The sequence below is a fragment of the Corythoichthys intestinalis genome, chromosome 19 (assembly GCF_030265065.1).
Source record: "Corythoichthys intestinalis isolate RoL2023-P3 chromosome 19, ASM3026506v1, whole genome shotgun sequence".
NCBI classification, from domain to species: domain Eukaryota; kingdom Metazoa; phylum Chordata; class Actinopteri; order Syngnathiformes; family Syngnathidae; genus Corythoichthys; species Corythoichthys intestinalis.
The window spans coordinates 10,929,172-10,943,125 of record NC_080413.1 but is presented as its reverse complement, the minus strand read 5'-3'; the positions used below and the strand labels follow the sequence as shown (position 1 = coordinate 10,943,125).

The 13,954-nt window shown below is 37.5% G+C and overlaps 2 protein-coding genes across 5 annotated transcripts in view; both read right to left on the bottom strand.

The window, feature by feature from the left end:
- The window catches only part of LOC130907664 (1-phosphatidylinositol 4,5-bisphosphate phosphodiesterase beta-4-like), a 144,412-nt gene extending 141,077 nt beyond the window's left edge, over positions 1–3,335 (bottom strand). Inside the window, exons 1-2 of one of the 2 annotated variants that reach the window (XM_057823006.1) lie at positions 1,094–3,335; positions 864–1,016 (exon numbers count right to left, since the gene is read on the bottom strand). The gene's annotated coding sequence lies outside the window, so the exon portion shown is untranslated. Of the gene's footprint in view, positions 1–863 lie in introns of both variants that reach the window. The other variant, XM_057823007.1, reaches the window with a different exon arrangement.
- A 105-nt stretch (positions 3,336–3,440) lies between these two features.
- plcb1l (phospholipase C beta 1-like) overlaps positions 3,441–13,954 on the bottom strand; it is a 480,463-nt gene continuing 469,949 nt past the window's right edge. For all 3 annotated transcript variants that reach the window (XM_057823348.1, XM_057823349.1, XM_057823350.1), the window contains one exon: positions 3,441–7,527. In XM_057823348.1, coding sequence (XP_057679331.1) covers positions 7,309–7,527 — 219 coding nt within the window. In that variant the 3' untranslated portion in view covers positions 3,441–7,308. The remainder of the gene's footprint in view (positions 7,528–13,954) is intronic.

The following is a 13,954-nucleotide window of genomic DNA, read 5'->3' as shown; positions in this document are numbered from 1 at the left end:
TGTTTTTTTTTCCACATTCTGTCTCTCATGATTGAGGTTTACCCATGTTGACAATTACAAGCCTCTCTAATCTTTTCAAGTAGGAGAACTTGCACAATTGGTGGATGACAAAATAATTATTTGCCCCACTGTAACTAGATTACTTTTTTGAGGTGTAATCAGTAATTAAATTACTTTTTCAAGTTATCTGTGACGACACTGGATATGATGGAAATAATGTCGCATTTTCATCTCTTAGTCTTCTCGTCAGATGAAAACTGGCATTTGTCTCGTTACGTTCTAGTGTCCCAAGCCACGTTTTCAGCTTGTCACCGTCGAGGAAATATTTCGATAACGAAATGTTATTGACGAAAACACCACTGGCTTCAAAATTGATCTCATTGGTTGCCAGTGACCGCCATAGACGTCCAATCCATTTCCCAGTTCAAATGAATTGGACGTCTACTAGTGATAAAATTAATTCACCTCACAGCAGAAGGATGAAAAGAGCTTGTTTTCTGTTTATCACTTGTCTACTACAATACTGTAGATTTCCTGACCCATGTATCGATAATTGTTATATCGCCATATTGTGAGATAATCGTTATCGCCTTGTATCGCAAATCGTATCTTTGAATGCCGACTCACCATTCATGCAGCAACATGCAAAAGACACACATCACATTTCTTCAGAACATACTCACTGGCTACACTATAATACAAACCTGCACAATTCAGACCAAGCATCCTGCACCAGTATGATAATGTTCATTGCGGATGGAGATAAAAACTTATGCACAGTATACAGTATAGTATATACTGTAGTGTATTATGTATGTCTATACGCACCCATGTATACATCTGCGAGTGAATGTTTATCATACCTTGTTATCTGCGTAGGTGAGTGCCTCATTAACGTCCACTCCAAGGACCCACATTTGCATCCCGGTCCTCAACGTATTTACGTTGCGTGCTGAATCTTGTTAAAACTGCCGACGCCGGTCATCAGGTGCAACTTTTCAGTTGTAAAAGCTTCGCTATAAGTATAGTAGGGGTTTCAAGTCACATTTTAACTGGCATACAATAGTAAAAAGTTAAAAAACAGTATACTCACCACTCAACTTGGACAATTATGATTCTTGAGAGGCGAGTTTCTCCGTATCATCACACTTCAGCGTAAATCCTGGTATTGTGTTATTAATATTTGTAAGAAAAATCCAAAGAAAAAGTCCACTCCTGGATATAATCCTTGGTAATCCGCTCACTCAGATGAAACATCCAATGCAGTGAACAATCCATTCTGGTGCCCGCTTGCTCGCCATTCATGTTCCTCTCGGGACTTCTTTGAAAATTGTTGTTGCCAAGGAGATGACAGGAAGTGGGTCGTTAAGGGCTTCCCCTCACCCACGCACGAACGCACGGCACCCGCCACTCCGTGCGGTGCAAAGAACATACTTAGGGTCACTAGACTCACTATTGTCCTTGTGCAAGTTTTCTATCAGTCACTATTCCGAAGATGTGAGCGTGACATGCCGCTATTTTTGGTGAATGTGACAGCAATCATGCAGTACATTCCTAAGTATGTATGCTTTTGAAGGTGAATAAATGTCAAAAGACAGCAAGTCTGGCAAAAGATTGTTTTTTAGACAATTAAAATCAAATGTAATGTAATGAAACAATTCCAAAAATAATTTCTTTAAAGGGAACCACAGAAAAACATTAGTATGTGTTAAATTAATTCAATATTAAAACCCCTCTTGATTTTTTTCATTTTTGTACAATTTGTAAAATTTGTTTAACTAGTAGGCCACAATTGTTGTTGACGTCACTGGGCGGTGATGTCACTGGACTACGCTGCCGGGCTTCCAGAGTATGACTACCGACATAAACATGTCATCTGTTCAGCCTTTTCAATTTGAATCCGAGAGGAACATTAATGATCAGGACAGCACTGTTGATATTTCACAAAACGATCAGCAAAAGCAAAATGAACAGGAAAGACGAGATGAGACGAGAGTAGGATAAAACCGGTGTAGGGCTGCAGCTATCGATTGTTTTAGTAGTAGTTTAATCGATGAACTAGTTAGTGCGAATAATCAAGTAATCTGATAAGGAACATAAAAAACGGTATGGAAATAAATACATGAGGATCGAAGTACAACAAAAGAACAATTACAAAAGTCCACTAGCTTAAATGCTATAAAATGCTAACTTTTTTTTTAATGCTCTTAAATGGTTCAAACACAAATTCCCACAAAAATCGTTAAATACACCTATAAGCTAAATTACGAATGCATTAAAAAAAAACAGTAGCTCAAACCAAAACTTACAACTTACAAAGCTTATTTTGGTCTCAACAGGGAGCAGCTGGACTAAGCCATGTAAAATGAGTTATGTCATATTCACTGTTGCTACTAGAGGGCAGTGTACCCAAATCAATAAAACTAAATGCAAACAAATTCAAAACAAACCCAATCGATCGGATCCGATCACATTATTTTCAAAGTATCGGAATCGGCAAAAAAATATCGGACATGCCTTTTTTTAATATATATATATTTTTTAATTAAATTGTTTTCTAATTGTATTTAACGTTACAGACAAAATGTCTTACACTCATCAAGAGTCTTTAGTTTTAGCTTAAAGTAGGGCTATCAAATTTATCGCGTTAATGGCGGTAATTAATTTTTAAAAAAAATTAATCACGCTAAAATATTTAACACAATTAACGTATGCGCTGCACGACCCACTCACGCATTGTCGCGTTCAATCTATAATGGCACCGTTTTACCTATGTGTAGAGCTAAAAGGCAGGGTAAAATGAGTAGAGTGAATTTTGGCAGTCTTTGGAGCCTTTTTTTAGTTGGCTAAAGCTTTAAAATCCCTCTCTCAACAATTAGCAACATCGTGGGAAGCAATGTGGGGAAGAAAGGTAGTAGTTGATTTTTTTCTTAACACCCTATGTTCTTTCCCAACGCAGAGAACATATATCAATTGGTGCCACTACGCACAGTCATGGTTGCACTTCCCATCATGCATTTGGGCAGAACAGTTGGGCTAAAGCATCATTTACTGAAAGCTCAACAAATACAGTAGATGGCAATATTTAGTCACAATATACAAAGTCACATTTATCCTTTAAGAATTACAAGTCTTTCTATCCGTGGATCCCTCTCACAGAATGTTAATAATGTAAATGCCATCTTGAGGATTTATTGTCATAATAAACAAATACAGTACTTATGTACTGTATGTTGAATGTATATATTCGTCCGAGTTTTATTCATTTTTTTCTTAATGCATTGCCAAAATGTATATGATCGGGAAAAATTATCGGGAATGATTGGAATTGAATCGGGAGCAAAAAAAAAAAACCAAAAAAAAAGCAATCGGATCGGGAAATATCGGGATCGGCAGATACTCAAACTAAAACGATCAGATCGGGAGCAAAAAAACATGATCGGAACAACCCTAATTACAAAGCCACTTTAATTAAACGAATACTTGAAGCAGCAAAATTTTATTCGAGTAAATTGAACCCTAAACCAGTGTTCAGCCAAAATGTGCTACAGTGGCGAAACATCCAAACATTTCAGCTTGTTTTGTATAGATGCACATAGACAGAAAACACTAAAGATGCCTTAAGAAAATACTTCAAGTCAACGTAGTAATATCTAATACGGGTGGTTTAATTACGCTACGTGACAAATGTGGTCAACAGAGCAACAATCCACTTTAAAGCTACCACAAGAAAACAATGCTTAAAATTATGCAAGGAAACACATGCAAAAAGTATTTTGAGGCAATGAAAATGTCATCAAAGACTCAATAAAACCATAAATAGTAAGTACTCGCCGCTTTTAATCGATGTGCGCATGTGTTGGACGTCTAGCCGCGTAAAAAAAACCAAGGCAGGCAACGAAGGGATCGAGAATACAAACTGTCAAATGGCAGCAAGTCAATATCTTGGCAACCTGCCTAGGATCGTTTAAAAGACACTACTGGTGAGCTGGAATTGGATGCAGGTACGACGTCAGGAACTCATCCCACAGCTCTGTAACAAAACAATATGACCTGCAGCAGAATGTGACAAAATCATTCCAGTCATCATACTGGCTTCACTTGCTAGCTAGCACAGCTGTTCTCCCAGTCCAGGCCAACTACGTCATCACCCTGAGCGTCCATTGCGCGCACAAAAAATGTACTAAATATTATAAATTTTTAAATCAATAGCAATATTTAATGTGTTTCTAATAACATATTTAAGTAAAAGAGAACAATTGCAGCTTATTAGAGCCTACAAGTCTTTAAGTCTGAGGTTCCCTTTAGATACATTGCCAGTATAAAATCACAATACAGTATCTACTGCATTTACTCAGCTAATGTTGCACACCTAAAAAATAAATCTGAAAATAACACACAAATCCACCCTTGGAACGTTCAATAATAACAGCCACATTTATTTTTAATTACAGACAAAATTCCCTTTACACGATACTGTTATTTGATTCACGTCATGTTTTAGCCTTCACGCCATATATATATTTATATATGTACATTTACAATTCCAGAGTGCATACACGTTCAAATGCATTAGCAGAGGAGTGACGCTTTTAATCAAGTAGTCAGTCAAGACGATGCATAAATTAGTAACATCATGAATAAAAAGTCTATTCTTTTTTTCTCTATTGTGGTCAAAATCGCATAATGCTCTTCCACAAGTGTTACTCGGTCAGTAGTGGTACCAAAATATTAAATATCACACAGTTTCTTTGTCATAACAATAACAACAGTGGGACGCATTCCACACATTCAACATCACAACAAGGCAAACCAATTTTTTTTTTTTTTTTTTTTTTTAAAGGCACGGGACTCATCATACGTTCATCCATTCAAAGAGTCCTTTTGTTTCCTACTTACACACAGGCTGTCATTATATATGTATATATTTTCAAAGAAATATTAGCTGGCATCAATCAAGTGACTTATAATCAGATGTACTGAATTCACGGTGTTGATCTCATATTAATTTGAATTACAATGTAAAATACAGCAAGGTACTATGAGTAGTTGAAAAGTGACATCATTGTGTATGATTATCTGTAAACATTCCTATAGCGAACTATGTTTTGATTCCATTTACCTATGAAGTCTGCCTAGCAACAAGTGAAAGAAACATCATTCCATAGCAGTCATTGGCAGTGAATAAGTTAAAATGGTGTTTTTTTTGTTTTTGTTTTTACCTCTTAGACTTGGACTTTTAACAAATAAATAAATAAAAACATCGACTTGCACACTCTTATCACCCATTTTGGAGTTTTTTTTAATGTGTTGTTTGTTTGGGAGTTGCCAGTGACTTGAAACACCAACAATTACTAGGGATGTCCCGATCCGATCATGTGATTGGAAAGCGGGCCGATCGCGCCATTTTTCAGAGGATCAGAATCGAATAAAAAGGATCGGGTCTTTAATTAAAAAAAACATTTATGTTTTTCTGCTTCATGCTCATACTGCCACAGCCTCTCTCCCTCCCTCCTGTTAACCAGTGAGGCCGAACTGTCCAGCTTGAATTTGGTACTTAAATGACTTAGACAATTTAACAATGACTGACAAGTTTGTTACTTTGATCATTGACTTCACTATCAGTTGACGCGACACAAGGCTCGGGGCCACATTTTCAAAAACTTAAAATTAAAATATTTTCAAAACCAAAGCCGCCATCGATCAAAAACCAAAACTGGCATCTCCCTTAGGCATATACGAATCTCCATGAGCAGCGACATCAAAAAATCGTTCCCTAACAAAATCCCGATTATTTTTTTTATACAAGTATAACAAAACTTAAAACGGCTATAAAATTCTTAAATTTTATGCTAGATGCACACAAAAAAAGCAATATTTAACATATATTTAACTTTTTGCCCAAAATAATAATTTAGTTTTCAACAGCTAATAAATCTCTCAATTTTCACATCAGAAACTTATTACTTGAGGAAAGCAAGCAAAATTATCTTAATTTTACTCAACAAAAGCAAAATTTGCATTTTTCTATATTCAATCACCACGTATTTAGGTTAGGTTGAATTCCGCTATTGCGTAGATACAAAATCCAATGCTTCAAAGTATAAAAAAAAAAAAAATTTGCTTTACTGTAAAATATTTTTACTTTGGTGCAAAAAAAAAAAAAAATTACTTTAATTTTTTTTTTTTTTTACTGGCGTGTCATTTGTTTTCCTGGGCTTTTTTTTTTGCTTTTTTTTGGAGAAAAAAATTCTTCAGTGTCCCTTTAGGGGTACCTTTTTTTTTTTTTCCCACCTCAACTTTTTTCCCCCGCATTCCATGTCCCCTTACGGGCTCCGTAGAATCGGGACTTAATTAAAAAAAAAAAATTTAGGGGCTGAAAAATAAATCAATAATCCAGAAATACTATGGCATTGCCAAAAGAAAAAAAAAGGTTTTATACTCCGCATCACTCCCAGAAAATGCGGAAAGGAAGCAGTACAATAAAAAAACAACTTTTTTTCAGGATCGGATCAGGACTCTGTATTGGCAGATTCTCAAAATCAGGTGACACGAACTCGGGTACAAAAATATTTGATCGGGACATCCCTTACAATTACCCTGATGTAACTTATTACATAGGCCAACTCAGACTTGTTTTGGCTGATTTAGTGGATTGTGAGCATAAATTAATGAAAGTACGGTAGCCTTCTAATGGAAGAAAGGAATAAATCCATAATTGCCTGCTTTTTTTTTTTTCCGGGGGGATACAATTCCTACTGTTCTAGTTCGGAACTAATGCCCATGAAAAGAATTTTGGGCATTCAGTGTTTTCCGCCCCAAAAAATCCCACATGCTTGTCGTAGTTCTTGTAGTAATCCCAAATTTTAAAGCAACCGCTACAAAGCTACTGTAACATCTTCAGTTAGTTTGAGTACATGCAAAAACTGTACACATCCTGCCCGAAAGAAAAAAACAACATTGCACGAACAACATCAATTGGTGGTCAAATGGTGGCATTTAAAGGAAATAGCAGCGTCGAGACCAAAATTGAGAATTGGGTTTTCCATCACTTCAGTGCAAAAAAACACCTTAAGGAGTAAATGATGAGTGATCGTCAACATGATAGAAAATTAAAATGTGCAATAGTTCAAGTAAGTTAATCCTTCAATAGTTACTGACACGACTGTGGTCGCACCCAAATAGCGACGACAACACAAAGGTGACGTACAAATACACCAAAGGTACTATTTACACGGGGGTCCGGACCCCCGCTACTCACCGCACAGAGTCCTCAGATCGCTTCTCAAACCCGCCCGCAGTCTACCTCTAAAGAGGCGTGTCATAGACTCGCTCCAGTGAGGCTTCCTCAAAGTCATCCTCCGATTGCGACGCCTTGTTGTTGAGCCGTTCGGCTACCGCGGAAGAGACTGCGGTCAGGTTGGCATCGCCCGGTTTGGCCTTGCCGCTGTCCTGCACAAACTCCTGGATCTCCACGGGGAGCCTACGGAACTTGTCTTGGTACTCCTGGTCCAGGTCAGTCTGCAGCTGAGACAAGAGAGGAAAACTTAAACAGTTTTAGTTAGACTGCCATGTGATCAAACCCCGACCTCAGAAAATAACATCAGACCCTCAACACAGGTGATGCTTGCCTATCGACGCTAGCGCCGTTTTTTTCCCGGGGCACTCGAATCCTTCCATCCAATGATTACACATGGCAGCATTTATTTCTTTGCCCGCCAATAATTGCTTTAATGCTGATTTCTCTGTTTAACTACCCGAGCGACTCCCCGGGGAGAACCGTAATTAAAAGAGAAACGCCGTCGCAGTCTGCTGGCAAGACGCTGAGCTGATCCAAAACACTTTTCACACACATTGTCCAATTTTCTATTTTAGGAGATTTATGGACACAGCGGCAGCCAAGTTGATAGCAAAATAGTCTATTATGAGTGGAACAATTCATCAGTAATGTCATAAATATCAGTATTGTTAATAGAAACTAGTATAATATTAAATTATCTTTGAAAGATCACAATACATTTGACGAGAGTTGTCTGATAATGACTTTTTAACCGAAAACCGATACCAAGTGTTGTCACTAAAGTAGGGTTCACTAAATCTGGACCTCGATGCCATCTATCCTATCGTGTTTTCCATGTCTCTCTCCCCTAACACACCTGAATCAAATGAATATGTCATCAGCAACCTCTCCAGAAGCCTGATAAAGATCCTGATTATTTGATTCAGGTGTGTTGGCAGAGGGAGACATGGAAAACACGACAGGAAAAGTGGCACCGAGGTCCGGATTTAGTGAACCTTAAACTAAAGCGTTACTGTACGGTAATCTAATTACTTTCTTTCAGTAACAAGTAATCTAACACGTTCCATAGACTTCATAATGATATTGACGGGTCAACTTCGGCCTTCACTGCACCACGCCTTCAAGTAGGGGGCCACTCCACAACCCGTTTGTTATTCGCAGTTGGTCGCAGCGAAACATGCAGCGATTCAACGCCGGATTGAGTGGAATACATTCAAGTGATGTTCAAATAAGATAATGAAAAGTAAATTAACTGAATATGAATATAAATCATTTAGGAAGGAAATAAGTACACACAACTATCATAAATACAGTGGGGCAAATAAAGTATTTAGTCAACCACTAATTGTGTAAGTTCTCCCACTTGAAAATATTAGAGAGGCCTGTAATTGTCAACATGGGTAAACCTCAACCATGAGAGACAGAATGTGAAAAAAAAAAAAAACAGAAAACCACATTGTTTGATTTTTAAAGAATTTATTTGAAAATCATGGAGGAAAATAAGTATTTGGCCAATACCAAAAGTTCATCTCAATACTTAGTTATGTACCCTAAATAACAGAGGCCAAACGTTTTCTGTAACTCTTCACAAGCTTTTCACACACTGTTACTGGCATTTTGGCCTATTCCTCCATGCAGATCTCCTCTAGAGCAGTAAAGTTTTGGGGCTGTCGTTGGGCAACACCGACTTTCAACTCTCTCCACAGATTTTTCTAAGGGGTTGAGATCTGGAGACTGGCTAGGCCACTCCAGGACATTGAAATGCTTCTTACGAAGCCACTCCTTTCTTGCCCTTGCTGTGTATTTCTGATCATTGTCATGCTGAAAGACCCAGCCACGTCTCATCTTCAATGCCCTTGCTGATGGAAGGAGATTTTCAATCAAAATCTCTCAATACATAGCCCCATTCATTCTTTCCTTTAGACAGATCAGTCGTCCTGGTCCCTTAGCAGAAAAGCAACCCCAAAGCATGATGTTTCCACCCCCATGCTTCACAGTGGGTATGGTGTTCTTCGGATGCAATTCAGTATTCTTTCTCCTCCAAACACGAGAACCTGTGTTTCTACCAAAAAGTTCTATTTTGGTTTCATCTGACCATAACACATTCTCCCAGTCCTCTTCTGGATCATCCAAATGCTCTCTAGCGAACCGCAGACGGTCCTGGACGTGTACTTTCTTCAGCAGGGTGACACGTCTGGCACTGCAGGATTTGAGTCCCTGGCGGCACATTGTGTTACTGATAGTAGCCTTTGTTACTGTGGTCCCAGCTCTCTGTAGGTCATTCGCTAGGTCCCCCCGTGTGGTTCTGGGATTTTTGCTCACCGTTCTTGTTATCATTTTGAGGCCACGGGGTGAGATCTTGCATGGAGCCCCAGATCGAGGGAGATTATCAGTGATCTTGTATGTCTTCCATTTTCTAATAATTGCTCCCACAGTTGATTTCTTTACACCAAGCGTTTTACCTACTGCAGATTCAGTCTTCCCAGCCGGGTGCAGGTCTACAATTTTGCCTCTGGTGTCCTTCGACAGCTCTTTGGTCTTGGCCGTAGTGGAGTTTGGAGTGTGACTGAGTGAGTTTGTGGAAAGGTGTCTTTTATACCGATAATGAGTTATAACAGGTGCCATAAATACAGGTAACGAGTGGAGCCTCATTAGACCTCGTTAGAATTGTAATCTCTTTGACAGCCCGAAATCTTGCTTGCTTGTAGGTGACCAAATACTTATTTTCCACTCTAATATTGAAATAAATTCTTTAAAAATCAAACAATGTGATTTTCTCTTTTTTCCCCCACATTCTGTCTCTCATGGTTGATGTTCACCCATGTTAACAATTACAGGCCTCTCTAATCTTCAAGTAGGAGAACTTGCATAATTGGTGGTTGACTAAATAATTATTTGCCCCACTGTATGACTTTCATTATAACATTTTCTCTTCCGAACATGAATCCAGATTCTAAGTACTCCATCCCTCCGTTTTTGCAGTCAAAGCCACAAGGTGCCCATATTTCAGACTTATAAAATGACTAATTCCAGCAACCACTAGAGGGCGACGAACACAAATCTCTACCCAGATTAGTCTAATGTTGCTGTTACTTTAGCACACTGCAAGGCAATGCTGCTATGTGATGCCAACTACAGGACGGGAGTAGAAGTGCAACTACTGAATTGTTTATTTCCACCAAAAACACGTGTAAGGATCGGTACAGACAGATTTTGAATCGATACGAGAATTGCATGACATAATATCACGATATATCTCAGAATCGATTTTTTTTAAACACCGCTATTATCCGATAGATTCATACGATTTTCAAATAAGACAACAAAACGTAAATTCACTGAACATGAATATAAATCATGTGTAAGGAAATACACAGAACTAAAAGTATTAAAAAAAAAAAAAAACATCTTGAAAAAAAAGATTAAAACAAAGCCAAAAACAAACCTTTTGACAGAAAATGTATACACTTGTATGCTCGTACAAAAGCTATATGTAGTATAAATACATAACAAAAAAATATATATCCTTTTTTTAAAATAATTAAGCGGTAGATGATGGGTTTTAAAAGATTTGTTATGATCCTCATCCTCCACAGGTTTCCAAATGGTTAAGTGTAAGACATACTGTATGAAAAAGTCACATTGTTGAAGTGAAGGTTGTGTGTTAAAATGCTCTCCCAAAAAAACATTTTTTTTGGGTCCCTACATTCTCCCGAGCGCAGCATCTCAAGGTCACCTTGCACGATTCCCTCCTTCCTTCCCTCCCTCCCTCTTGTCCTGCTTTGCGTCTCACTCTCAGTGCGGGTCTCACAGAGCGGACATCTCGCTCATCACATTGCGAGCAGATGGCTAAAAATGCACCGCGCTCTGCACTGCGCATGACCTACTTCGGGGGTGGGACTAGCTCGACGCGTGCGTCCACGTGCTGGCGCGAGCTGCCGCTGATTAAAACTGTCATTTTTCTCCCCTCTGATGGCATCCTGGCATATGCCAAGCTTGGAGTGTAAATCACAAATTTCATGAAGATGTGATCTCGATAAGATATTTGCCGATAGTACAAAATCTGCTACGATTTGATTTTAAGGGCCTTTTGATTGAATAATTGTGTTATTATTTCATAAAAGCTGTCAAAACAATAAAATTGTAGCACATTATTTCTCTTTTAACCCTTTTTATGCACAAATTATTTTTTAACTGAAATGTTATAATTAAATTCATACAGAACAGGACAGGCCAGGACAGGAATCTCAAACTTGAGGGCCAGGGGCCAATTGCGGCCAGGCGGACAATATTTGGCGGCCCCCATTTGACATCCAATTGTCGTATTAGTGTTGCCCGCACGTATTTTGCGATGGCCAATTTAAAAAAAAAAAAAATACTGAATTAATTTTAAATAAAATAAATGAATTAATTGAAGAATATATTTTGGGGGAAAATGTAAATTATTTAAAAATTAATGAGTGAAAAATAATTTCAAAAATGCACCTTAAAAAAACACCATAAATGATAAAACAATATTAATAATTAAAAAAATAAAAAAAATACACAGAAGAAAGACTAATTCAAAAATATTTTGTGACCTCAAATAGCTTAAATCTTTGGCACCCACTAACGGCAATAGACGTCCAGTCCATTTTGACTTATAACCACTTGAAATGGATTGGATGTCTACAGTCGTTAATAGGTGCTTTCAATACTTTCAATTTCTATTTCTCTCTTTTACTAACTACCACAACACATACTCTGTGACCTGGGCTAGCAGTGAATGAGTCAAGATAATGCAAACTTTCGAAAATATGTCCCTGAAAGGGTAAAATACCTCCATGCATAAAGCAAAGTCAAAAAGTAAAGTTTTATTTGCGGCCTGACCTACATTAACACTGGACTACCACCAAGTTCCCAATACGCCGACGAGTCTCGTTCGTCTTTCATCATTGGTCAACAAGCACACGCGCCAAACAACCCCGGGCCCGCGTTTCCTAAAATACAACACGCAGCATGACCTTCTTCAGCAGATGCCCTCCTTTCGAGGAGCCGTCGAGGGAAAGGAAGAAGCTTGACAATTTAGAGTCGCCCATCTGTCTAGGATACCTGATTCTGACTGACTGGAGCACATTTGGATGTTTTCATGGTATAGAGTTGGATTTAAAAAGAAAAAAGAAAAATCAAAATCACCGAATGAGATTACATAGGGCTGCGGCTATCCACTATTTTAGTAGTCGATTAATCTATCATCTAGTTATTTCAAATACGAATTAGGAACATTTAATGCGTTGCAAAATAAAGTTTAGGAGATGTAAAACAAAGGCTTGCTAAGATTGCACTTTCAAAATAAAATTCCCGAGTGTTTTTTCAGACTACGGAGTATCGCACTTCCATTTAATAATAAATTAAAATGCCTGAGTTTAGCCTCAAATGGTATTTTTAAAAAATGAGCTCTAAACACAACAAGAGAAATACTGGCTAACTTGCATAGCAAAAGTCCGCAAGCTTTAATGCTATAAAATGCTCACATATATATATATATATATATATATATATATATTTTTTTTTTTACAATGCTCTTAACAAATCATTCAAACACAAATTCCCACTAAAACTGGCTAAATATACCTGTAAACTAAATTACGAATGCATAAAAAAACATATTGGCTCAAACAAATTGGTCTTAACAGGGAGCAGCTGGATTCAGCCATGTTAAATCAATCAATAATAATAAATAATAATAAAACTAAATGCTAACACTTTCAAAACAAACCATTACAACGCCACTCTAGTGACACAAATACTCAAAGCAGCAAAATTTGTTCGAAGCTTTTTTCTAATTGAATTACACCAGTTAATTGATTAACCGTTGCAGCACTATTAGGGGTAGGAACATTTAATGCGTTGCAGAATTTTTTTTAGGAGATGTAAAACAAAGGCTTGCTAAGATTGCACTTTCCAAAATGCATTAAATGCGAATACAAAGTGAAAAAAAATCCAAGTGTTTCTTCAAACTATGCAGAATTGCACTTTCATTTAAAATGTAAAAATCCTAACCCAACCCTAAACCCTAACAAACACATGAAATAGATCAGATTAAAGTAAAACTACGGAGCCCCTAAAGGGACATCGACAGAAATAAAACAAATTAAAGCAATCTGGTGTGCACAGAAACAGGTAAACATTAGAATTATATAGCATTTAGGCTAGCGGACTTTTACTATGCAAGTTAGCCAATTGTTGTAAACATTAACATTAAATAGCATTTAAGCTAGCGGACTTTTACTATGCAAGTAAGCCAATTGTTGTAAACATTAGCATTATAACGCATTTAAGCTGCTGGACTTTTGCTATGTATGTTAGCTAATTGTTGCAATGATGCAAAATTTGCATAGCAAAAGTCCGCTAGCTTAAATGCTATATAATGCTAATTTGTACCTGTTTCTTGTGCGCACCAGATTGGTTAAATTTATTTTATTTCTGTCGATGTCCCTTTAGGGGCTTCATAAAATAGGTAAATAGACAAAATAAACATATAATAATAATTTCCCCCCCCTTTTTTTTAAATGTGATAATAAAATACACACAATTGTATGTATGATGCGGATTACCGACAACAAGCATCTATGGTTAAACAAAAGTGCTTTGCTCTGGAAAGTCACTAATTTG